Source organism: Hipposideros armiger, unplaced genomic scaffold (assembly GCF_001890085.2).
Source record: "Hipposideros armiger isolate ML-2016 unplaced genomic scaffold, ASM189008v1 scaffold_664, whole genome shotgun sequence".
In the NCBI taxonomy this organism is placed as follows: domain Eukaryota; kingdom Metazoa; phylum Chordata; class Mammalia; order Chiroptera; family Hipposideridae; genus Hipposideros; species Hipposideros armiger.
In genome coordinates, this window is record NW_017732014.1 from 226,430 (window position 1) to 250,110 (window position 23,681).

At 51.4% G+C, this 23,681-nt stretch overlaps 1 protein-coding gene across 5 annotated transcripts; it reads right to left on the reverse strand.

Moving 5' to 3' along the window:
* Positions 1-365: 365 nt before the first annotated feature.
* On the reverse strand, positions 366-22,141 carry SMG9 (SMG9 nonsense mediated mRNA decay factor). 5 transcript variants are annotated; one of them, XM_019626322.1, is made up of 14 exons: positions 22,125-22,141; positions 18,955-19,110; positions 16,563-16,637; positions 16,211-16,475; positions 16,022-16,119; positions 12,905-13,017; positions 9,697-9,808; positions 7,244-7,339; positions 6,745-6,830; positions 4,200-4,306; positions 3,373-3,480; positions 3,060-3,188; positions 2,633-2,777; positions 366-856 (listed from the first exon to the last, which is right to left on the reverse strand). In XM_019626322.1, the coding sequence occupies exons 2-14, from the start codon at positions 19,102-19,104 to the stop codon at positions 778-780; spliced, it is 1,563 nt and encodes a 520-aa protein (XP_019481867.1). In that variant the 5' UTR covers positions 19,105-19,110; positions 22,125-22,141; the 3' UTR covers positions 366-777. The 5 variants fall into 5 exon arrangements, 4 of the variants coding, with proteins under 4 accessions (XP_019481867.1, XP_019481866.1, XP_019481865.1 ...); XM_019626321.1 differs by lacking the exon at positions 22,125-22,141 and adding an exon at positions 21,983-22,116; XM_019626320.1 differs by lacking the exon at positions 22,125-22,141 and adding an exon at positions 21,878-22,116.
* Positions 22,142-23,681: the final 1,540 nt, after the last annotated feature.

The following is a 23,681-nucleotide window of genomic DNA, read 5'->3' on the forward strand; positions in this document are numbered from 1 at the left end:
GCACTATTGCAGTTAGGCATTTCACCACAGGCAGGCACTGTCTTGAAGTGAAAGCAGACCACACAAGGGGAGTCACTCACTGCATTTAGCCGAAGGGCACTGTATTTTCCATAACAGATGGTGGGGAGGGAGGGCTGACGTCACCACAGGAATAGGACACCCCTTTCTAGAGGCTTCCTCCTCAGCACGGACTGGTTTTCATCTGCTCCCAACAACTCTGTGACCGATACTGAATGGGTCCCCATGGGCAGTTCATTCAGGACCCAATTGGTGGTCAAGGGTAACTGCCCGTGGGGGCTGGGACCCCAATTTGCCCCGCTTCCAGGAGAGCATGCCGGGGAGAGAAGACGAGCATCAGAGCGGGCTTGCACAATTTCTTTTATTTGAACCACCAGATCTGGCCCAATAAAGAGCTCCCCAGACCGGGCCTCACCTTACCGGCAAGGGCCGGGAGTCAGGGAAGAGGGACGCCTTGCTCCTGTCCCTGCGCTTCCTGGTGACCCTTCAGACTCCTGCCACCACCTAGCCCTGTGGGGGACTGAGGATGGGCTGCCCCGTCAAGTTGGGGGTGGGATCTCAAAGTCACCCCCTGAACAACGCTCCACTGAGGGTGGGGGCCTGGCCCTGAACACCTCATGTCTCCAGGCGAGGAAGTCGCGGTCCCTCGTCCATCAGGCCTGCTGCCATTCTCCGTCCTGCTGTGAGGGAGGACGTATATGCTCCATCACCATCCACTGGGGACCCAGAAGGGTGTTCCCTGCGTGACACTCCTCGGCCTCAGGCCAGCAGGCGGCTGTACTCTGCCAGGGCAGAGGACTTTTTCACGCCATCCCAGATCCGAGCAGCGTAGTGGAACCTGTGAGGAGGTCAACAGTCAAGAGTTGCCCTGGTTGGGCCCCACCCAGCTTTGGGCCCGCGCATGAGCTGCGATGTGAGCCTCTTCAACTGGGCTACAGGAAAGATGCCAGCGCTGATGGGAGGTGGCCGCGATTCCCCAGCCTCCCCCAGGGTAAGCCAAGCTGAAGGTCCTGGGCCTGGACTAAGACCTCAAGCCCCCACCTCCAAGTCCAAGCTTCCTCCCACTCCATTCAGTGCCGGCCTCTGTGGGGAGCATTCCATCTCCGCTTCCCTCCAGTCTTGTGATGATCAGTTGCATAACCCTTCCACCTCCCAAATTCTCCCCTTCCCACTGGGACCTGCTTTAGACCAACGAGTGGAGCAGGATTCCAGCCCCTCGCCCTGTGCTCCCCCGCTTCCTGCAGCTGTGTGTGTACCCTGCCCCTCCCAGCCACAACGGACTGCAAACAGACCCAGGGAACCAAGCTAGAGGCTGCACCAAGCCATTCCTGTTTCAAATTTGTTTCTCTTGGAAATGAGAGGAGACTGGCCTGGGTCTGTGGCAGACCTGCTGTGGGTGCTGGATATCGAAAGCCATGTAAAGCTGGGGCTGGGGAGGGGGTGCAGGGCCTGGGAAAGCAGAGTGCGAGCCAGCTGACAGGACGAGGGGGACAGTGAGGCTGCATCCAGGGAGGCTGGAGAACACACCTCCTCTGGTTCCCGATGGCCTCCCGGTTTCCTCTCCCGTGACGCTACACTTTCTCCACTCAAGGCCTTAGAAGAAATCTTTGAGCTTGACTGGGCTCACTGATCGTCACAACCAAATGACACCTAAGCACAGGTGTGTGACCTCGCTATATGACACTTCCTCTCTCTGAGCCTAAATTTCCCCACTAGTAAAACTAGTGACGAAACCTGCACTCCACTAGCCAATTAGGAGGATTCAAAATCACATGGAAAATGTGGGATAGAAAACAGAGCATTAAACGAACAAACAAAACAAACTCAGACAACAAGATGGTGGTTACCAGAGGGGAAGGAGGGTGGCGGGGGAGGGTGAAGAGGTTAAAGGGGGTCATAAAGGGGGGTCAAATACATGGTGATGAAGAATGGTGAGCACACAATCAAAATACAGATGATGGATTATACACTTGTACACCTGAAACATGTTATTAACCAATGTAACCCCAATAAATTTAATAAAAAATAAACCTAATCTTAACCCAACTTTATAATCGTAACCCTAACCTTAAACCTTTCAAACCTTAACCATAACCTTAACTGCACCCTAAACCTTACCCTAACACTCTTACCCTAACTCTCTAACACTGACTATCTAACACCCTACCCCTCCAACTCTAATACTACGCCAACCATTTAACACTAAACCTAACATTAACCTTCTAACCTTAAACTAAACCCCTAACCCTAACCCTATACAAAACCCTAAACCTAAACCCTCAGCAATGACCACAGTGCTATCTCTAAACCCACCTGTTAAGCCTAACCTGAAACTCCACCCTAAACCCTAACCCTAACCCTGACCTTAATTTTAACTTTAATTCTGGGAAAAAACAAGCAAAAAAAAAACATCACACGAAACAGTATGTTGCCCAGCATGGAACAGGCGCTTACAAAACGGTAACAATCACCAATGTTCCAGAAAAGGGAACTGAATGTATAGAGATCTTGGAGAACGTCCTGTGTGCATGGGAGGGGGGAGGTGAGATGGGGGAGTGGGAGGGATGACGAAGACACACCCCTCACATTGACCCCCTCTGCCAAGAGCTCTCACCAGTTCTTCTCGGTGAGGATTGTGTGTGACAGCTGTGGCCGGGCCATGGACATCACTTGGCTCCGGAGCTTGCTTACCAAGGACTGAAAACTGGGGTGGCCACGGTACCCAGGGAGCAGGGAGAACAGTGGGCTGGAACCGGGTCCTGGAAAGAAGTGGGGGAGGATAAGGGACTTTCCTCACAGCCACCCAGCATCCTGGGCTTCCAGAAGCACCTCAGTTCAGCCCCAGCCCAGCCCTTCCTGTACTTCCGCAACTCTGAAATGTGCTCCTGAGAAAGGGTCCAGGCACCTCAGCGACAGGCCAGTCTCCCCTCACACCGGGCTGGGTCCCTTATCACCCCCTAAACAAGGTGGGCCCATGTCTACATGCAGACCAAGGAAGCACCAGTCTCCCTGTGGCCCTATTCCCTTGAGGGGGACCATACCCGCTCGTGGAGGGTTTTCACTTTCCGCTTCGCTGTCCATGAAGGGCACCAGGAACAGGTTGACCTCAGAGTCCAGGAAGTCGGGGGGGAGCCCAGGGAAGATGTTGCACTGTAACATGGACAGAGTACCTGGAGGAGAGAACCCATCAGCCTGCAGGTACTAGGCTGCCAGGGGAGGGGATGGTGGTAGGAGTACGATGGTCACGCTGGGGTCAGGAGGCTGGTCTGCAGGTCTGAGCCGCGGGGTTGGCTTACGAGTTAGGAGGCCACTGGCCAGCTTGGGTGGGGAGGGGGGTGGCTCAGGGACTCTCACCCTTGTAACGCAAGTGGGAATGGGCCATGAGCTGGTCGATCACCAGGTGCATCTGCCGCAGCTTCCGAGGACAGAAGTCCTCTCGGCGAGCTTTGTTCTGCAGGAAGACTGTGGGGGACAGATATGGGGCCCTGTGAGGCTTGGCCACGTGGACTCCCCATTCTCACCCCAAAGATCTTCCCTCACCCAAGTTCAGATCACTTGTAAATATTTATGTGACTTCACTTTAATGCCAGGCCCTGTGCTGGGCAATGCTAGGGACCCAGAGATGAGCCAGATCTGTTTTCCGCCATCAAAGATGAAAAACACAGAAGAGGAAGAAGATGCTATGATCAGGAGTATGACAGAAAGTGGCACCAGGGCCTTGGCAAGGCCACTGAGTAGGCAAGACCCTGCCTGGGGTGTCATCTCTGCAGAAGAACAGCATGTCAGCAGAGCAGAGCAGAGCAAGGACAGAGCAGGCAATGCAGTGGCCTGCACGAGGGTCGCACAGGGCTGCAGGAGGGAGCACAGGAGGCATGGGGCCACTCAGGTCAATTCAACACTGACTCCCTGAGCCCCATGCTGGGAGGTGCCAGGGCCCCAGAAACAAGTGGACTTAAGTCCTGTCTCCAGGAGGCTCCCATTCTGATCAAGGAGCCAGACCAAGGCTTGGGGTCATGCCCTCGGTGGCCAGGGTGGGACTGAAGCAGAGGGACCCTTAGAAGCAGCAGTGACTAACGCTTTTTGACTTCCCTCCTCCCAGCTCCCCAATTCCTCAGAGTGCCCCTGGTTTTTGCCCCTTTCTTCCCCCTGCCCACCCCTTTGGCCCCCAGAAAGCCTCTCACCCAGGTGGGGGTAGTACTCAGTGCCCTCATCAGAGCCTGACGAGCTGCTGGACTCGTGGCTGGGGGACGGGGTGGAGGGCTTCACCATCTCTGCTGTCTGGAGGAACCTTGGGGTTTGGGGTGAGAGGTCAGTTGATGCTTTGGCACTGGCACCCCATATCCCACAGCCTGGGGGGACTTCATTTTGCAGATCTGATGAAAGCTACAGTCACATCCAGAAAAATGCCACATGTATACCAAATGTCTCATGCAATTTTAGGGACTTCAAAGATAACCTCTTCTCAGACACTAATCCATGGACTCAAGTCAACTGTATGCATTTTTTATGAGTTTGTACTACTTAGAAAATATATTTTTTAAAGTTTAAATTCACAGCAAAATTGAGTGTAAAGTGTAAGCGTTTCCCATAGAAGCGCTGCCCCATTTCTCAGCTTCCTCCAGTCAACATTCCCATGACCCTACACTGACCCATCATCACCTGAAGTCCATGGTTTACATCAGGGCTCACTCTCCATGTTGTTTATTCTATGGGTTTTGATAAACATGACATGTACCCACCGTTGTATCACAGAATAGTTTTGCTACCCTAAAAATCCTCTGTGCTTATTTATGCTACCCTCCCCCTTACCTCTGGCAACCACGGATCTTTTCACTGTCTTCATAGTTTTGCCTTTTCCAGAATGTTACATAGTTCGGATCATACAGTATGCAGCCTTTTCAGATTGGATTCCTTCACTTAGTAACATGACCTTAAGGTTCCTCCACATCTTTTCCTGGTTTGATGGCTCCTTTCTAATTAGCCCTGAATAATATCCCATTGTCTGGTTGGACCGCAGTTTATCCAGTCACCTACTGAAGGACATCTTGTCTAGTGGTTAGGATTCGGTGCTCTCTGAAGGACATCTTGGTTGCCTTAAGTTTCGACCATTATGAATAAAGCTGCTATCAACATCTGTGTGCAGGTCTTTGTATAGACTTAAATTTTCCATTTACACTACTTTTAGTTAATTTTTTCCAAACATGTAAAGGTCCACACCACTAACCTGTTAACCAAGGTAAGGGATAAAGGGATCTGATGAAAGCAACGACCATTTCCCTCAGACACACACACATACAAATATGTCCACAATTCCAAGGGGCTCATCTACTCTAAGAAGCCCACCTGTAGACTCTGGCTTAAAAACAAGGCTCTCCCACCTGCCAGCCCCTGAGCCTACAGCCCCACAGGATGTAAACCCCACAGGGCTGTCTGTTTTTATGTTTTGTTCACACCTGTATCCCCAGTGCTCAGTACTGCAAATGGCACACGTAAATGTTCAACATATTGGTCATGTGACCGAATTCCAATGGACAATGGTGCTAGGAGGGGAGGGTTCAGAATTGTCACTTAGAGCTGGTCGCAGCAGCAGGCTCTCCAGCAAGTCTTTTCTTCCTGTTGGCCAGACTCACAGCTCACTGCCCTGCCCAGGGTTACTAATACAAACAGTAAGCTCCTGTTTATCAGCTGCTCACTCTGTACCAGGCACTACGCTGAATGCTTTAAACTTTTAACTTGCTTCGTCTGCATAAAACACTTAACTTCTGGGGCTGTGGAAAAAGCCAGTGAGAGCTGGGAGTCAAACCTGGGGCTGTCTGACCTTGGAGACGTCTGCTTCCTTCAGTTCAGCTCTGTCCCCATGAGTTCCCGTCCCTTCCTTCTGCCTGGGTCCTGTGCCCCAGGCTGCTGGCCTCCGCACAGCTAGCTCCTGGGGCTTGAGGCCAAAAGGAACCCTTCTGGCCATAGGTTCTGCGCCAGTCCTGTCTGGGGGCATTTCTGGAACTTCCAGCTGCTTCAGGCAGGACTCCTGCCAGATCCTGACTGCCCCCCTTTTCCTGCCTGCCAGGGTACCAAGGGGATGGTACACTTGCCTGGAGCAGATGGACAAGACTAAGGACCAGGCAAGCCAGCTCCTTACGCTATTCATCCATTCAACAAATTTGTATTAAATATCTACCCTGTGCCAGGCACTGTGTGAGGCACTGGGGGCTCTGTCCTCCTGGGGCTTCCATTCTAATGGGGAGACAGACCACAAAGAGATGACACTATCCCGTCAGGGAGGGATAAGTGCAAAGAAGGAAACACAACAGTGTAAGCGGGGAGGGGAAGGGGGTGAGCAGCTCAGGGAAGGCCTGGGTTTGACCTGAAGACCATGAGGGAGGGAGTCCGAGAGGACTTGCAGGAAGTGTTTTTGGCTGAAGGCTGAGGAGTGCAGAGGCCCCAGGCTGCACGAATAATAGACATGAGGACACTACAGCTTTAATGGAGGGAAAGCGGTGGGAGAAAAGGTCAGCGAGGTGACTGGGCCGTATCATGTAGGAACTTGTAAGCCACGCATAGGGTGGGCTTTAGATTTTATTCTGAGTGATGTGTAAAAGCAGTGGAAGGCTGTAAGTGTGTATGTGTGTGCTGAGGGAGGGTGACATGGTGGTAACCCATTCCAACTTGCTGTGGGGAACTTGTAAGACCTGGCCAAGTGGCCGGGTCCCCTCTCCACCAGCTTCTCACCTGTACAGACTGAGGTCCGTGAACCAGTCCTGGACGACGATCACCACGTGGCAGACCGTGAAGAGGAAGGCAGCAATCTGAAGTGACTGAAGGCAGGCAGAAGGCACAACAAAGCTGAAGGTCCCCTCTACCCAGATGGGTCCCTCATCCCAGGACTCAGCTGAGGGGGCAGCTGAGTAAGGGCCTCAGAGCCTTTAAGCACCTACTGTGTGCCCTGACTGTGCTGGCACTTCCCTCATGGGCCAAGTAGGGACAATCACCCCTATTTTACAATCACCCCCATTTTACACAGCTGGTACTGAAGTTTGAAGGGGGAGGGGCGGGAAATGACTTCTGAGGGGCAGAGCCAGATCTGACCTCTACGTTGTCCTTTCACTATAGCTCTTGGGGCGGCCAGGGCTCTGAGGAAGCAGAAACTCGGTCAACCCACATCCGGCTCCCATCACAGACCTTGCAGGGAGGGTAAGACCTCACCCCTGGACCTGGCTCAGCCCTTTACCTGCATCTCAACGTAGGTGTGGGGAAGGTTGTACTCTGGAGGCAGCTTGCGGTCGTTGTTGATGAGGTGGTCCAAGATGGAGGGGCTGAGGATGGGCTGGAGCAAGGAAGAGAAGGCGGTGTCAGGGAAGGGGTTGAGAGTTGGGGTCCTAGGGGTCATGGCTACCCAAGTCCCACACGTTGAAGGCCAATGCATCGCCTCTCAGGACAAAATAAAGTCCGAAACACAAGCAGTCATGTTCTAATTAGTACAGTGCTAGTCAGTAAGAGGTGAAGAAAAAAGTTTCAAAGCCAATACACTTTCCCCAGCTCTTTTACAAATCATCACTGAGGCTCTCAAGTGCCTCACGCCCAAACAGAAGAAATCTCCTAGTGCTAATAAATTTAACACTTATTGAATGAGCTGTGTTTCTTCAAGACCCTTTTTGTTGTTAGTTGTTTCAAACGCTTTCGAAACTTTGCTAAGATAAATGCTTAGATCAAGTAAAGATTAGTGTGAAAATTGGTGAGAATTCAAAAATTACATCAGTGGGTATAAGACAAACAGTGGTGAGCTCATCCAAGATTCTTAAAGGAACGTCCCACTAAAATACTTTAAAAGCTAAATTAGTGTGATAGTCTATTATTGCCTTCTTGTTGGAATTTAGAGGCTCTTCCAACCGCTCACTTTCTAAAACCCCAAACACCGCAGTGTTCTATTGTTTTGTTTTTCTAACTTCCGTTCTGCCCCTCATGGGCTTCTGACCCAGCTTTCATAGTTCATTCCTAGGTCTCCGTGAACCCTGCACAGGGCCTGACTCACAGGTCTCAGGCCATATTTGCAGGTTTCCCACTCTCCATGTCACCAATGCCCACTGACCAGAACTTTACTGCACTAACATTCAGTGAGCACCACTATGTGACAGGGGCCTCCCAGAAGAGCTCCAGGCAGGTAGGGAGTAGAGCAGTAATGAGAGCCAGGCTGATCAATTGTGTGCTGAGATGGGAAGTGCACACGGGGAAGGCTTCCAGGAGGAGGCACCACCCCAGCGAAGTCTTCAGGGAGGAGAAGGCATTAGCCAAGCAACAAGACAAGTGCAGAGAGAGTGCTCTACTGACAAGGATACTGACAGCTAAGAGTACCAAGTATCAAGTACCTACTTCATGTCAGGTGCACTTTACTTGTGTTAACTCACTGAAACCGCACAAAAACCCTAAGAGGTAGGCAATATTATTTTCCCACTTAAGAAAATGAGGAATGGGGCCAGCCGAGTGACTCAGTTGGTTAAGAGTTAGCTTTGAGTGCAAGTTTTGAGAAATAAGGCCGCTGGTTTGATTCCCACTTGGGCAAGTCACACTGCGCCTGAGTTGAGCTGCCGTTGAGCTGCCAACAGGTAGAAGGATGGCTCAGCTGGTAAGAGCACATGCTCCTAACAAGACTGCCTGTTCGATGGTGGGCTACGCCTGCCTGCAACAAAGACTGAACTCAGCACCTTGAGCTAAGCTGCCACCCGGATGGCTCAGTGGATAGAGCATGCGCTCTTAACAACAAGGCTGGCAGTTCGACTCCCGCATGGGATAGTGGCTATGCCCCCCCACAACTAAGATTGTAACACAGCACCTTGAGCTTAGAGGCCACGAGCTCCCGACAGGCAGCCAGATGGCGACTGGCGCCCTCCACAACTAAGATTGAAGAACAACAACTTGGCTGGTTCCCCTCTCCCAATTCCCCAATTAAAAAAAAAAGAAAAGTGAGGAATGGAAATGTTAAATAACTTGGCCAAGGTCACACAGCTCATAGGTGGTTTCAGATAAAGGGAACAGGATGTGGAAAGCCCAGAGGGGAGAGCGACCATGGCGAGGCCTGTGGTGTGTGTGGCAGGTGGCTACACCAGAGAGGGGGAGGCTAGAGAGTCTGAAGGAGGCAAGCCCCACAGGCCCTGCATGCCAAACGAAGGAGAAGGCACTTTGCTTAAGAGCAAGGGAGAAGCTGAGGAAAGCTGCCAGTCAAACACATGACAGGTCACTCTTAACGAGCGACAAGCCTGAGTGTTAACCACATGGCAGGCCCTGTACCGAGCACGGTACCTGGATGGTTCCACTGAATGCCGGCAAGAATCCTATGAGGCTGAGTACACTTACCCCATTGACGAAGAAACTGAGGTTTGGGGGTTAAAATTTACTTTTAACCCGCTGGTAAGGATTAAAGGCAGGATCTGGACATAGACAGGGCCCACACTTTTACCTGCTATGCTAGAAGATTCTTTAGGCTACTGTGTACCCAATGGATGGGGGTGGGGGGTGGGGTGGACGACACAAAATTTGACAAGGAGAGACAGCTGGCCCAAGGGCACCTAGTATGTCCATGGCTTGGCTGGAACCACATGGCATCCAAGCAGCCTTCCAGTTTTAAAAATATTTGAGTATGGAGCTGAATGTGGCATGCAGAGGGGTGGGGCAAGTGGAGGTTGGCACCTGTGTGTCCAGGAAAACAATCCGCTCTTGGGTAATAAAGAAGTCGATGCCACTGGTCTGGTTGCCCCCTCGTTCCTTCATTTCAGCGCTCTGAGCCCGGAAAACATACGCCCTGTGGAGAAGTGGGGAGTGGGTGCATTAGAGTCTGCGTCTCGGCCTCTGACACCTCCAGTGGACCCAGGAAACGGGCATGTGAGTAGTGGTTCCCTGCCTGCCCACAAAGCCTTCCATCCATGGCCCCTTCTGCCAGGGGGGCTAGGTTTTACATGACTTCACCCCCACCCAGAAGTAGATGTGTTAACTCATTTAACGAATAGACCAAGGTGTTCAAGAGCAGGGATTCGGCCTGACAGTTAGGATTCAAATCCCAGCTCCGCCTCTTCCTGGCTATGGCTTTAGGCAGGTTCCTTGATCTCTTTCTCCTCAGTTTCCTCATCTGTAAAATGGGGATAACGATAGTCTCAAACTTCTTAGGGTTACTATGAAGGTAATGTATTGGAAGAGTGCCTGATGTACACTGATATATAATCGTTAGCCACGAACTACCAAGTGTACCTGCCACCTGGCAGGCACTGGAGACACAGCACTGAGTACTCTCCACCCCCACAGCGAGAAGGTGTTTGGTGTCCTGGTTCCCAGCTTTTCCCATTTCTACCTGTGCTGAATGCTGGGGCCTTGCCCTAAACCACTGAGCTCAACTGGGTCACTCTGTGACTTGGACAAAGTGATTTTACCTTTTTCAATCGGTAAAATCAGGACAATAGTACCTACCTCTCAAAGGGTAATTCCCATCGCCCTGACCTGCTTAGTATGTTCTCTGACACACAGCAGGCGTCTTCCCACTGAACACACACTGTACTGAAGACCTCCTATGTGCCAGATACCAGGATGTAGCAATGAACAAGAAAGACCAAGTCTCCGCTTCCATAGAGCTTCTGGTCTAGCTTATATACTAGAATCAGGAAGAAGAGGTGGGTAGTGCTCTGAGCAGGGGTAAGTCTGTTGGTAGAGCCAGGAAGGGCTGCCCTAAAAGGCCAATGATGCTGCCGAGGGCGAGAGAGAGAAAGGGGGAGTCAATTAAGCAACTTTAATTAACTTATAGGGGGAGGTGAGGAGAGATGGGGGATGTAAGCAAAGACTATGCCAGGCAGAGGCAGGTGGCTCGTACAAGTAATCAAAGGCCAATGTGGTAAGAGCAGAGAGGATGGGGGGCTGGGAGCAGGAAGAGGCACACAGGGCCCTGGTGGGGCACGGTAAGGAGCTGGGGCTTTGGCCCATGAGCCTGGAGAAGTCCCTGAAGAAATTTAAGTAGAGGAGTGACAGGATGGATTTGGGTTTTGAAGATTTCCACCCTGGCGCTGTGTGGGGAGGACTGTGGGGCAGGAAGCAGGGATGACTTACAAGCCCAGCACAGGGGCCTCCCTTGGCCTCTCTGACCCGATCGCCTACGACTCTCACTCTGCTCCAGCTCCGTGGCCTCCACGCCCTTCTGCACACACACCAGGCAGGCTCCCGCCTCAGAGGTTCACACCTGCCATTCCCTCTGCCTGGAACGCTCCCCCTTCTCCAAGTCTGCTTTTGCTCAGATGGCCCCTTAGTGAGGCCTTCCCTGACTGCTCGATTTAAAACTGTCACCTACCCCAACACTGCCTCCCTATCATCCTTTTCCAGTTCATCATCTCCTAACATGCCAGACAACGTATTTATTTAGTTTACTATCTCCCCCATTAAAAACGTAAGTTCTACAAGGCCTAAAATTTTTTCCAGTTTTGTTTACTCTTGTATCCTCAACACCCAGAACAGTGCCAGGCAGAGTAAGCACTCAACAGATACTTCCTGAATTGAACTAAAGCAGGGAGACCAGTTAGGAGACTCTTGGCATCCTCCATGGGAGATGTCAGTGGCTTAGACCACAGAGGTGGGCGTGGAGGAGAGAAGCAGATGAATTCTAAAGGTAATTAGGAGGTAAAACTTACAACAAGAGTTGGTACCAAACTCCACCATGCCCCAGGCTGTCATGGCTCAAAAAGACAAGTGAGGCCAACAGGATTCTGGCTCAGGAATCTGAACTGAGAGCCAAGGAGAAATTTTGCTAGTTGCAGATGGAAGCTGAGGTGGAAAGAATGCTGAGAGCTGGAGCTGTCCCAGGTTGGAGTCAAGGCGAGCTGAAGTCATGAGTGAGTAAAGAGAGGGGATGGAGCTGACTAGGAGGCAGAGGAACCTCGCAGCTCTAGTTCTGGTGGATGCATGTTCTCACAAAAGTGGTTCTTAACCTGTTCTGGGTCTCCATAAGCACTCCCCACCCTGCCCCGAGATCTGGTGGAAACTATGGACCCTTTCCCTGGAAGAAACTACTGACTGCAGGTGTAAAATTCTGCATATACTGTTAGGGGGTTCATGGACCCCCTGATGCCCATCTGTGGAGTCCAGGGTAATATCATTTGCTTTATAAAAAAACAAACCCCTATTTTTCTGAGAAGACCCCAAATGGTTACTACCCCTTCTCCCTCACTGAGTCTTCCTTAGACTGTGAGGTCCCCTACTCCCTGCCTTTTCCCTTTTCCTTCTTTGTCATTTTGGACCCTAATTCTTAAACTTCCTCCTCCCCCAAATCCTCTCCTGGGGCTTCATCCTTTATCTTCACTATCACATGCCATCCTTACTCAGGAATGCAGTGTTGAGGCTGGTCTAGAACCCAGGGCCTACGTGGACCTCTCTCTCCCCGCTATCTCCCAGGCCTTACCAGCCACATCCTGTAAGCATTTGATCTGTGCCAGGCTTTCGTTAGTTTCTGCCTTCCTGATCTTACTTCATGCTTCAAAAACCCACTTTACAGATGAGGAAGTGAGACACTGGGAGGTAAAGTGACCTGCCCAAGGTCAACCAGCTGGCGAGCGGCAGAGCTGAGAATGAGGTGGGCCTCAATCCAAAGACCAAATGTGTACATCGTCCCAGTTCCTGGCTGGACTCCGTACCATTTCCTGGGGCAAGGAGGGAGGGAGGAACAGGACCGGTTCTTGGAGCTACACGCAGATTTAGTCCAGCCCCAAGTCATCCTCATCTGACGAAGGCGTTGAGGCCAAGGGAGGGAAGGCAACTCCCCAAAGTCCTTTGGTAATACCACTAGAACAGCCAGGCCTACCCTTCCCGTCTCAGGCAGCTGCTCACCTCCCTCCTGGCCCCCACACCCCTGCCTGATGCCCCTCACCTCTGGTCCTCTTCAGGAGTGTTGGCTGACAACAGTGACATGACCATGGACTTGCCTGTCCCTTGGAGGCCCAGGACACCAACCACCAAGACATCGGTCTGATCCAACAGGTACTGTGGGAAGATGTAGGAAGGTGGCCCTCATGAATTTGTCAGTTGCTCGGGTGGGAATGAGATGAGGGGTCCCAGACTACTGTGGCCTTGTCAGATATGAAAAATATTCTTGCTCTCAATTGGGCACAGGGCGTGTGTGTGTGTGTGTGTGTGTGTGTGTGTGTGTGTGTGCACGCACACATGCATGCACACGCGCTGGCAGGGTATGTGCAATGTTCTGGACCAAAGAACAGTATTTGTGAGAGTTCCAAAGTTGAAAAGAGCCTGGCATGGTCAAGAAGCTAACAGGAAGTCAGTGCAGCTGGAACAAGGTGGGGAAAGGGGAAGCTTGACCTTGGGGAAGAGAAGCACAGGAATGAAGGGACAGGTTGTAGGAAGGACTTGATAACTGAGGGCTGCTAGAATTGCCTCCTGGGAGGCTCTCTGCTTCAGGCAGGTTGGGAAAACCTGGAAAAGCATAAAAAAGGGAGCAGTGTGCAGGAAGGGGACATCAGTCCATCCGGCTCTTCTCTGGGATTTGAGCCCTGGAAATCCGAGACCTTCACTTCTGGCTGCCAGCTCTGACTTTCACCACTAGGGGGCATACGAGACATTCCTCAAGGAAAACAGATACACTGAATCCTTGAAAAAAAACGTGGTTTGTACGTTCTACACAGGTTTGTGTGGGTTTTCTCTGGCGACTCGTTTCTTCCCACAATCCAAAGATAAGCACGTGAGGTGAACTGGCATGTCTACACTATCTCAGTCTGAGTGAATGGCCCTGTGATGGAAGGATATCCTGTCCAGGGTGGGTTCCCACCTTGACCCTGAGCTTCAGGAATGGGCTCCAGGCACCTGTCACCCTGAACTAAATGGGTTGGAAAATAATTATCTGACTTGTTTTTTGTTTCTTTTTAAAGATTTTTTTGTTTGTTTTTTATTGGGGAATTGGGGGAAGAGAAACAGACAAGTTGCTGTCCTTTTGTTCTTCAGTCTAATTGTGGAGGACATTGCTTCACTGGCCCAAGTTGGCACCATCATTGCGCTCTTCCTAGGCGACGCAGATCAGTCGCCAGCTTCTGGACGGCCGCTCACTGCGGCTGCTGGCCACTCATGCTGGCTGCTGGCTACACACGGTAGCCCATGACAACCCACTGCCACAGGGGCTGCAGCCTACGCCGTCGCCGGCAACTCACAGAAGACCAGCTCCAGACTGAGCTGTTGTTCAGCATCTTAGCTGTGGACAGCAGTGTCACTGGCCCTCATATGTGGGACCCGAACCAGGGTCCTCTGGCGTCCCAAGCCAGTTCTTAACCATCCTGCCACTCGGCTGGCCCTGATTTGTTTTTATTAATCTTTCTTAGATATATATATAGCTCACATTTATTTCAATGTTTAATATTAGGAGTATTTTGGGTCTTTATTTAGAAGTTTGGTGATGTCTTTGTAATCAGAAATACGGTGTAGGAAGTTAACTCTTATTTATATCAATTAACCAATGGTTTCATTGTATGTTGTTTCGATTGGAGTAACAGTTTCCAAGAACCTACTGATGACGTTAAGTGAGGACCTACTGTAGGTCTTCAAGTGTGGCTGCTCCTTAGAATCACCTGGAGCTTTAAAAAAATAAAGATGCTAATCCTCTACCTAACTCTAGACTCATTAAAGAGGAACACCTAGAGCTAGCCCTGTTCAGTACGATAGACACTGACTGCATATGGCTATTTAAATCAAAATGAAACAAAATAAAAAATCTAATGCCAGGCCGGCCGAGTGGCTCGTTGGTTAAGAGTTGGCTTGGGAGCGTGAGCTCTGAGCAGCAGAGCCACCAGTTCGAATCCCACATGGGCCAGTGATACTGCGCCCTCTACTGATGGTGAACAACAGCTCGACTTGGAGCTGGGCTGCCGTGAGTCGACGGCAACGGCGTAGGCTGCAGTGTAACTGCAGTGGGCTGCCCTGAGCTACTGTTGAGTGGCTAGCAGCCAGTATGAGCAGCTGTCCAATGGCCGGCGACCAATCTGCCTCAGCCGGGAAGAACGCAATGATCACAATACCAACATGGGCCAGTGAAGCGACATCCTCCACAACTAGACTGAAGAACAAAAGGACAGCACCTTGTCTGTTCCCCTTCCCCGATTCCCCAACGCTGTTCCACTCCCCCAATTCCCCAATAAAATCTTTAAAAAGAAGAAAAAAAAAATCCAATGCCTCAGTTGCACTAGCCACACAAGTGGGATTATGTAGGTAAGTGCTCAATAGCCACGTACGGGGTTAGTGGCTACCACACCAGAGGACACAAACACAGAATGTCATCACTGCAGAGTTCTACGTGTCTGTGCTGAAGGGTGTGGACCCTGGCTATTTTTTAAAGCTCCCCAGCTGATGTCAGTATGAGAGGACAGAGAGGCCGCAGGGCCAGGTAACAGATGGGCCTGGCATGTTGTCCTAGTAAGTCCAAGTTACTGGGGAAGGAGGTGACATACGAGGGTGAATTTGAGTAGGAGAGATCTGATAGGTCTGGGGGGTGGGGGGCAGCAGGAGAGGGAAAACAAAGGCTGGGAGACTGGAGGTAGATATGACAGTCCAGGGATGGGAGGTCTGAACTAGAGCAGGGGCCGCTGGGATGAAGAGGGGACCTCCAGGGAGTGACATTCAAACCAATTAACACTGGTGGAGCACGGGTTTCCACTGATTTGGAGAGGGACTGAAGCAGGGTCCAAGAGGCTGCCCTGCGGTGGGATGGTGCAGGACAGCCACAAGCATCTAGGTGGTAGTGGGTGTGCTCTTGGCCAATCAGCATCGAAGTAGTTCAGTACTGTACCGAGCGGTACCGCTGAGCGAGTGAAGGCTACTGAAATTCGGCCCTGGCCGGTGAGAGCTTTTGGATCCATTCCCTCTCATTGCTGCACTTGCCTGAAAACTGTCTGGTCTGCTGCTGCCTACCAGAGGCTGGAGGTAGGGGCGGAGGAGGCGAGGGTGTGGGACCTGCGGAAGCTCAGGCAGGAGGAAACCCCCCTTGTACCTCAATGGCACTATCGCACCAATTCATCTGGTCATCCACCAACTTAATGCTGTGCTTCATGCGCTCTGGGGGCAGTAGCTTGGCCTGGCCCACGACAGCTGGAAACACAAAGCAGGAGACAGAGGGTGGAATGAGGATCTGTGTGAGGGGGCTCAGCCTCCCAACCGGTGTCTGTTCAGCCCGACTCACGGTCCATGACTGCTGGCGCAGCAGTGCCCATGCCCCGGTTCTGGATCTGGTACACAGGCTGTGTGGGTCTCTGCCCCTCTTTCTCCCCCTTGGGTGGCGCAGGGGCTGCAGGAGGTGGTGGGGTGGTGCCCTCAGGAGTGGAGGCATTTGTTGTGGCCGTAGGCCCTTTCCCCTCCTCCCGTGGTTTCATGAGGACGATGGGCTTCTCAAGAGGGGCCGGGGCAGGTGGGGCAGCAGGGGCTGTAGGAGGTGGTGGCTGCTTTGACTATGGGAGTGAGAAGGTTCCAGTCAGTGAGAGGTCCATGCCCCCCTTGTTCCCAGCCTCCCCTTCCGAAGATTCTTCCCCGCTCACCCGCTCTGCTGGAGGTTTTGAGAGGATGATGGGGGTTTTCTGTATGACCGATGTACTTGTCTCTTCGCTGCCGTCCTGTGGTGAGGGAGGGCAGTTAGGAAGGGCTCCCCTGGCCACTCGGAGGCCTTTATGTACTAATCTAAATGCCTTCCTGTATTAACTCCCTCAGTCCTACCAACAACCCTGCAAGATAGATACTATTATCTCCACTTTACAAATGAAGAAATTAAGGCACAGTGAGGTTAACTGGCTAGCCCAAGGTCACACAGACAACAAGCAATGGAACCAGAATTTGAACCCAGACAGCCTGGCTCCAGAACCATGCTGTCACCCGCTCTGTTCAGCTGCCTCTGCTAGATGACAAGCCCAGGTGGAAGGAGCAAGGGCTCGGGAGCTAGACAGCTCTTGGTTCAGACCTGGCCCTGCCTCTCGTGTGAATTTGGATGAGGCACTACCATCAACCTGGACCTGTTTCCTCATCTGGTGAGTGGGGATAGGACTCCCTTCCTCACAGGACTATATGAGTCTGAAAGAAGACATAAGTCATAAACTATCCGTACGGCATCTGACACATGGCAGGTGCTCACTGTCTGAGAGCTGCTGGCGGCGCCTGTTATCCTGACCCTCTTCTCAGCTCTGCTCTCGCACTGGCCAAGCCCGTAGACTGATTCCCACAGCTTGCCTTCTTCATTCTGACTCAGCCCCAATCTGCTTGAGAAGGGGGAGAGACCTGGGCTTGAGTCCTGTTCATTCTCTGGTTCCTTGATTAACTCGAGAGTCTTGACCCCTCACTGGTCTATTTCTTCACCCATATATTGAAGATTCTTATTTAAATGCCGCTCACTCCACTGCCCTCTGGTGAAGAACAAACAAAAGGATATGAAAGTGCTTTGGAAAGGAGTTACTGAAGAAGGAAAGGCTGTGGGCTTCCAGGGGGCCAGGGAGGGAGACAGATAAGGAGGCCCAGGGAGGAGTGGGTGACAGCTGTGACCGAGGCCGTGAGGGTGGAGAAAATGATGGATAGGAGACATACTCAGGAGGCACAATGTGCAGCGCTGGTGCCTGAATGGTGTGGGGTTGGGGGGAGGGGGAAGGTGTTCAGGATGAGACCCAGTGGGCTGCCACTGACACTGGGAGGAGAAATGGCAGAAGATGCTGAGGTCAGCAGGGGACATGGAGGATGTGAGGAGTCCACTGGCCAGTTAGGGAGCTGCCAGGGCTCAGTAGCCAAGTCAGAGACAAAGTTGAGACTTGGGAGTTGCTTGTTCAGGGGCTGAAGGTGTAGGAAGATGGAAACATTCCTCGGGAAGATGGGTGTGGAAGGAAGAGTCTGTGTTCTCACTAATGTGCCACCCAAGGGAACAGACAAGCAAGAGCCCAGCTCACTGTGAATAAATTGTTCTTCATGTTTGCAGTTTTATGGCTCAAAATCTGGTACCAACTGTTAACTTCTTCTACCCCACCAAACAGCTCTCAGTGGAGGGAAGGGCCCTGGAGGAAGAACCCAGGGGGCAGATCCTGGTGGTAGGTCACCTAAGCACAGGAGAAGAGCAAGACAGGACCTGGGCCCACCCCCAGGCTCTGATGCCCAGTCCAGGACACTCTGCATCAGGCAGATGGTGTTGCACTTGAGGTTCAGCTGGATTTGGGTTCAGGTCCAGGCTCCAAAGCTTACCGACTGGGTTAAGTCCCTTCCCCGCTGAGGCTCATTTTCCTCAATAGTGAAAATCAGATCTATCATAGATTCTACTTCATGGGGTAGCTGTAAGGGTTCAGGAAGGTCCAAAGGATGCAAAGCACTTTGCAGAGTGCCAGCACACTGCATGCTGCTCAAATAGAAACAGTTCTTGGTCTTATCACGTAACTCTTTAAAACATGAGCTTATGGTACCTCTTAGCTCAAACTCTCCAACACCACCTTCATTCAGTGAAACCCAAAGTCCTTTCCAAGGTCTCCTAGGTCCTACATGATCTGGCCCCAGGTACCTCTTTGACCTCATCCTTCTATCACGTTCCCTCCTTCTTCATCCATTGCAGCCATGCTGGCCTCCTGGCTACTCCTTGAACACACCCGATATAGGCCAGGGCCTTTGCATTTGCTACTCTTTCTGTCTAGAATGCACTTCACTCAGATTTTTGCCATGTCTTCTTCCCTCACCTCAATCACGTCTCTGCTCAAAAGTCACCTCTTCAGAGAGGCCTTCTCTGACTAACCTAACTCATCTAAGACAGCCCCCTTTATCACTCTCTACCCTCTGACTCCATGAGGGCAGTTGGTTTTGTTCAGGTATAGCCCCACCATCTAGATCAGTGCCAGGCACTTGGCAGGTGCTCAATAAATACTTGCGGAATGAGTGAATACATGAATGCTGCCCATGGGACTAGAAACTCACCCGTCTCTCTCTTTCCCATGGTGCAATGTAGTCCCTCTCCCGACCACCAGGCCCAGAGAGATTCTGGGGGCCGCCAGGGCCAGGCTCCTTCCACCGTCGCCGCCTGTCTATCCCATAGAGCCCAGGCTGACTGTGACCAGACTCAGACATGGTCACCTAGAGAGAGAAAGAGGTCAATTCCAGGGTGAAGGGAGTTTTTCTCCATTCTACATGGTTCATTCCAGACTGTAAGTAAGCACCTCCTTTCAAGAGAGCTCTGTAGCTATGGCAGCGACTGCCAGCTGCTCCCAATATCCATTCTTCATTTCTTCCAAAAAAAATAAAACCCTAAGGGGCGACCAGTTAGCTCAGTTGGTTAGAGCGCGGTGCTCATAGCACCAAGGTTGCCGGTTTGATCCCCACATGGACCACTGAGGTGTGCCCTCCACAACTGGATTGAGGGAGCTACTTGACTTGGAGCTGATGGGTCCTGGAAAAACACAGTTCCCCAGTTAAAAAAAAAGGAAAACCCTAAGTTCTGAGCTGGTTACATGACTATCCAGAATACAATGCTCAGCCTAATTTGCAGTTAGGTGTGCCCATGTGACTAAGTTCTGTCTGGCCAATGGTATGACACCAGAAATGTGTTCTGGCAGCTTTCAGAAGCTTTCCTTCACAGATGCTGGCACATGCCTTTTGCCCCTTCTTCCTCCTGGCTGGAAGGAATGTGGGTGTGGAGGCTGGAGCTCAAGCAACCATCCTGAACTGTGAGGCAACTTAACAGCAGGCATGATAGAACAAGAGACCAGGTTCAGGGGTCCCTATTAACCTTGAATTGCAGTGAGAAACAATTTCTACTTGTAGCCAAAACTACTGCCAACTATTAAGTATAATTCATAGGGACTGGGTCACATAGATGGGGCATTCTTTTTCCCAAAACGCAGCAAGGCATTTTTGTACAAATCAGTAACATGATCTCTAGTGAGACAACTCCTCTTATGATTACCCATTACTGGCATGTGTGGGGTGGGGCTCCTGCATTCAAGGGCCCATTTTCATCTGTATCCCTCTACATTTCAGTGTCTGTTTACCTTCCATTCCTGATGGTTTGCCACCCATTACACTCCAAAGTCTCCCCAGTGTTTAAATTAGTCAAAGATGTTACAAAATGTATGGCTACCTACGTGACCCACTCTTGACCATCTAAGTATGTTTGCAGGTCCCTAGGGAGTTTCCCCAGATGTTTACACATCATTCTAGGGAAGTCTGAGTGTTTAACTCTCTGTATGCAGGACTATAAGGCCATCTGCTATAGCTCAAGGGTCAAGTTGGCAAACTACAGCCTATAGACCAAATTTGGTCTGCCTTGTTTTTGTAAATAAAGTTTTATTGGAACACAGCCATCAATTTACATTGTCTATGGCTGCCTTCTTGATTCAGTGGCGAGTTGCGTAGTTGAGGCTGGGACAGTATGGCCTGCAGAGTCTAAAACAGTTACTCCCTGGCCCTTTACGGAATAAGTTTGCTGACTCTTGCTTAGCGAGTTCTTAAGTGCCTATTAAATCACTTGATGAATCCCCTCCAATCCTATCCCAGTACATAGTGACATTAATAGATCCCTGTGAGACTCTTTCTAGAACTCAAGTACATGTTTACAGGATGCAGGAGTTATTGTGCTAGCCAGGCTGGGGCTTGTCTAGCTCCCCTCTCACAGCTCTGACCCTTTCTTTCCCCAGCCACAAACTGGGATGGAGACTGTCTACTGAGACAGAGGAGGACCAGGTCTGTTTATAGATACTTATGGAAATGATTCATTCAGCACTTAAATGACTGTTTACAGTCTCGTTGGAGATTCCCCTCCTTCCTTCCTTGCAATTGGAACTCCCTCCTTCCTCCCTTGCAATTAAGTGTCCGTTTACACATTATTCTGAACACCTCACAGTGCTCAAGTGTCTGTTTTCACGCCTCCATGGGAATTCTACTCTAGCACTAAGCTGTCTGTTTACATGCCTATGAGGAACCCAATTCCCATGCAAACAAGTGTGTTTCCATGGTATTCTAGGAACTTCCACAGGCTTTGAGTCTATTTAACAGACCCTATGAGGAGCTCCCTAAAATAAGAGTCCACCTACATGAAATTTGGGGGCCCCCCAATGTTGTTTTAGGCTCTTTTGGGGATTCCCCCAAAACATATAAAGCCAGTCTATTTATGGGACTCTCATGGTGACCGCCCAGAAATTAAGCCTAATTACACATTTCTTTTTTGGGCGGTGGGAGTGGGGGCTCCTCAGTACTTAAGCATCTCTTCACACACCCCTGTTTGGGATCTCTCAGAATCTAAGTATCTACTTGCAAAACTATTTGGGGAGGCTCCCAATTCCTAGCTCCAAATTTATGCCCATCCAAATGACGCATCCCCCCACTCAAAACTCAAGCGTTTATTTACACATTTTTCTAAGGACTATCACTGAAACATGTATTTACAGGCTTCCGTATGGGGACCTCCCCTAGAACTGATGAGTCTTTATATTTCTCAGGGGACGTCCCCGTATTAGGTATCCAGGCCTCCTATAGCGAACCCCACAACTTAAGTTTCTATTTACACAGTATTTGGAGTACCTCCCCAGTATTAAATGGTCTGTTTGTAGGCACTTCTGAGGGGGTATTTTGATACGTTATTGGATGGACCTTCGCAGTACTTTATGGCCAGTTTACAGGTCGCTCTCTATTAGGGTCTCCCAGAACCGAAGTTCCTATTTACAGATTAACGTCTCCTCCCCACCCCACTCCTGCCAACCCACCATTTAACGGACTACTCTTGGCGCTCTATTCAATTCAGCACACCCACCGGCGTCCGCGCAACTGTTCAACGGTCGAGAAGGGGGCGGACCCTGAAGCGCGCCCTGCACCCCGCGGGTGCGCTTGCCTCGCGCGGGCCCCTTACCTAAGGCGGCTGCTGATTGGTTTCTGGGGCGCGGCGCGCGCTCTCCGTGACGGGGGTGGGGTGGGGTAGGGTGGAGGCGGGGAGGTTCCACCACCAGCTACCTGCCTGCAAATGGCGTCTGGGGGGCCAGGAGCCCCGAAGAGAAGGAGAAAACCGGCACCGGTCACTCCGGAACCGGTCTGGGTATCCCGGAAGCGGCACCCAAAGAAAGCCCGCCCGAAGGAGGACGAGGTATCGCGGGGCCAACCTGAGCTCAGGTCCCGCGAGCGTGAACACCCAACTGAGCATGCGTTGTTGGAGGTGGTTGGCTTCAGCACGCATGCGGATACCAGAGAGGAGGTGGGAGGGCGCTGCGGCTCCGCCTCAGTACGCGTGCGCGTCGGTGGGGGCAGGCGTAGGTGTGTAGAGAAGACGGAGAGGGCGGCTCTGGAGACTTCAGGCTCGAGTCCCGCCTCCTCTCAGTGGTTTTGGCGGGGTGTGGTGGGTTTGGGCGGCAGGGAGGAATTTCAATGTCCTGGGCTGAGTGAGTGCTGAGAACTCAGGGATGAATCAGACCTGGCGTGTGCGCTGGAAGAGTGTGCTCCCGGTCTGTGGAGGGCGACAGGGATTCAAACCACTTAGGAAAGGGCGCAGGTCCGGATGGACCGTGAAGGGCGGGCAAGGGCACTCCAGGCAGAGGGAGGACCTGGGAGAAATAACCAGACTGACTTGGACTCAGATTCTCCCGAGGTGGGAAGTGAGGCAGCAGGAATGGTCAGGTCGGGCCCTAAGGGACTCCAGTGTCACGCTTTATCCTGAAGGCATGAGAGACGCGGACTGGTGGGATCAGGACCACATTAAATCCTCCGGGGCCGCGGTGGAGGAGGAATCCAATCAAGGGTCGAAAATTCAAACGACTGCGGGCGGAGCGCTGTACGCGCCAAAGAGGAATACGCGGGGGGTGGGGGTGGGGGCGCTTTCGCAGTCCAAAAGGCTCGGGATTTAGGGCCGGTGGTTACCAACGGGAATGAAAGATTGTTCAAGAGAAAAGTTATCTATGGTATGTGTACTCATAGATGTATAGGTGAATGGGAGAATTTACCATTTTTCATTTGGAATCTTATTTAAAATGTTTTTTGAAATTATTTTTGAACAGGGAATACATACATGTACATTCTGACAAAGTTCAAGAAGCCAGTGGGGTACACAATAAAAACAAGTCTACCTTGGTTCCCATATTCCATTCCTAAAGCACCAGTTCCCAGTTTCCTTCTGGAGCCGCTGTTAGAGCAAAGCACTATAGTTAAGAGCTTGAGCCAGAAACCAGAGGCGAGATGGGTCTGCTCAGCCAATAGATCCACACGGGACTTGGGTCACAGAATAAGCGTTTATCATCAGAGCACCGGTGGTCGGAGAAGGCAGCAGATTAACACCTCCAAAAAGTGCCTTAACTTACCAGCCTGGCTTGGGGCAATCCTCCAGAAGCTACATGAGGGTTCCTGGGGTCTGCATGGAGCCTTCCCTCTGGCAACGTGGCTCTCCAGTGGTCATCAATCCAGGAACAATGATGAGATTAGCCTGGTAGACAATTGAGATTGTGATCAATAAGCCTAAATCATAAATTTCAGGGAAATTTTCTAAAACGGAACTGGGCGGGACAAGGGACATTCTGAGCTCAAGCTAAGGTAGGTCAAGGAGAGGTGAAGCTGCTGACACAACGAAGCCTCTACTATGGTGGGGGGGCGGGGGGGGGCGACCAGACGCTGTTTCAAGCCTAGGTTCACATGAAAGGCGCTGACCTTGGCCAAGTTCCTTAACCTCCTGC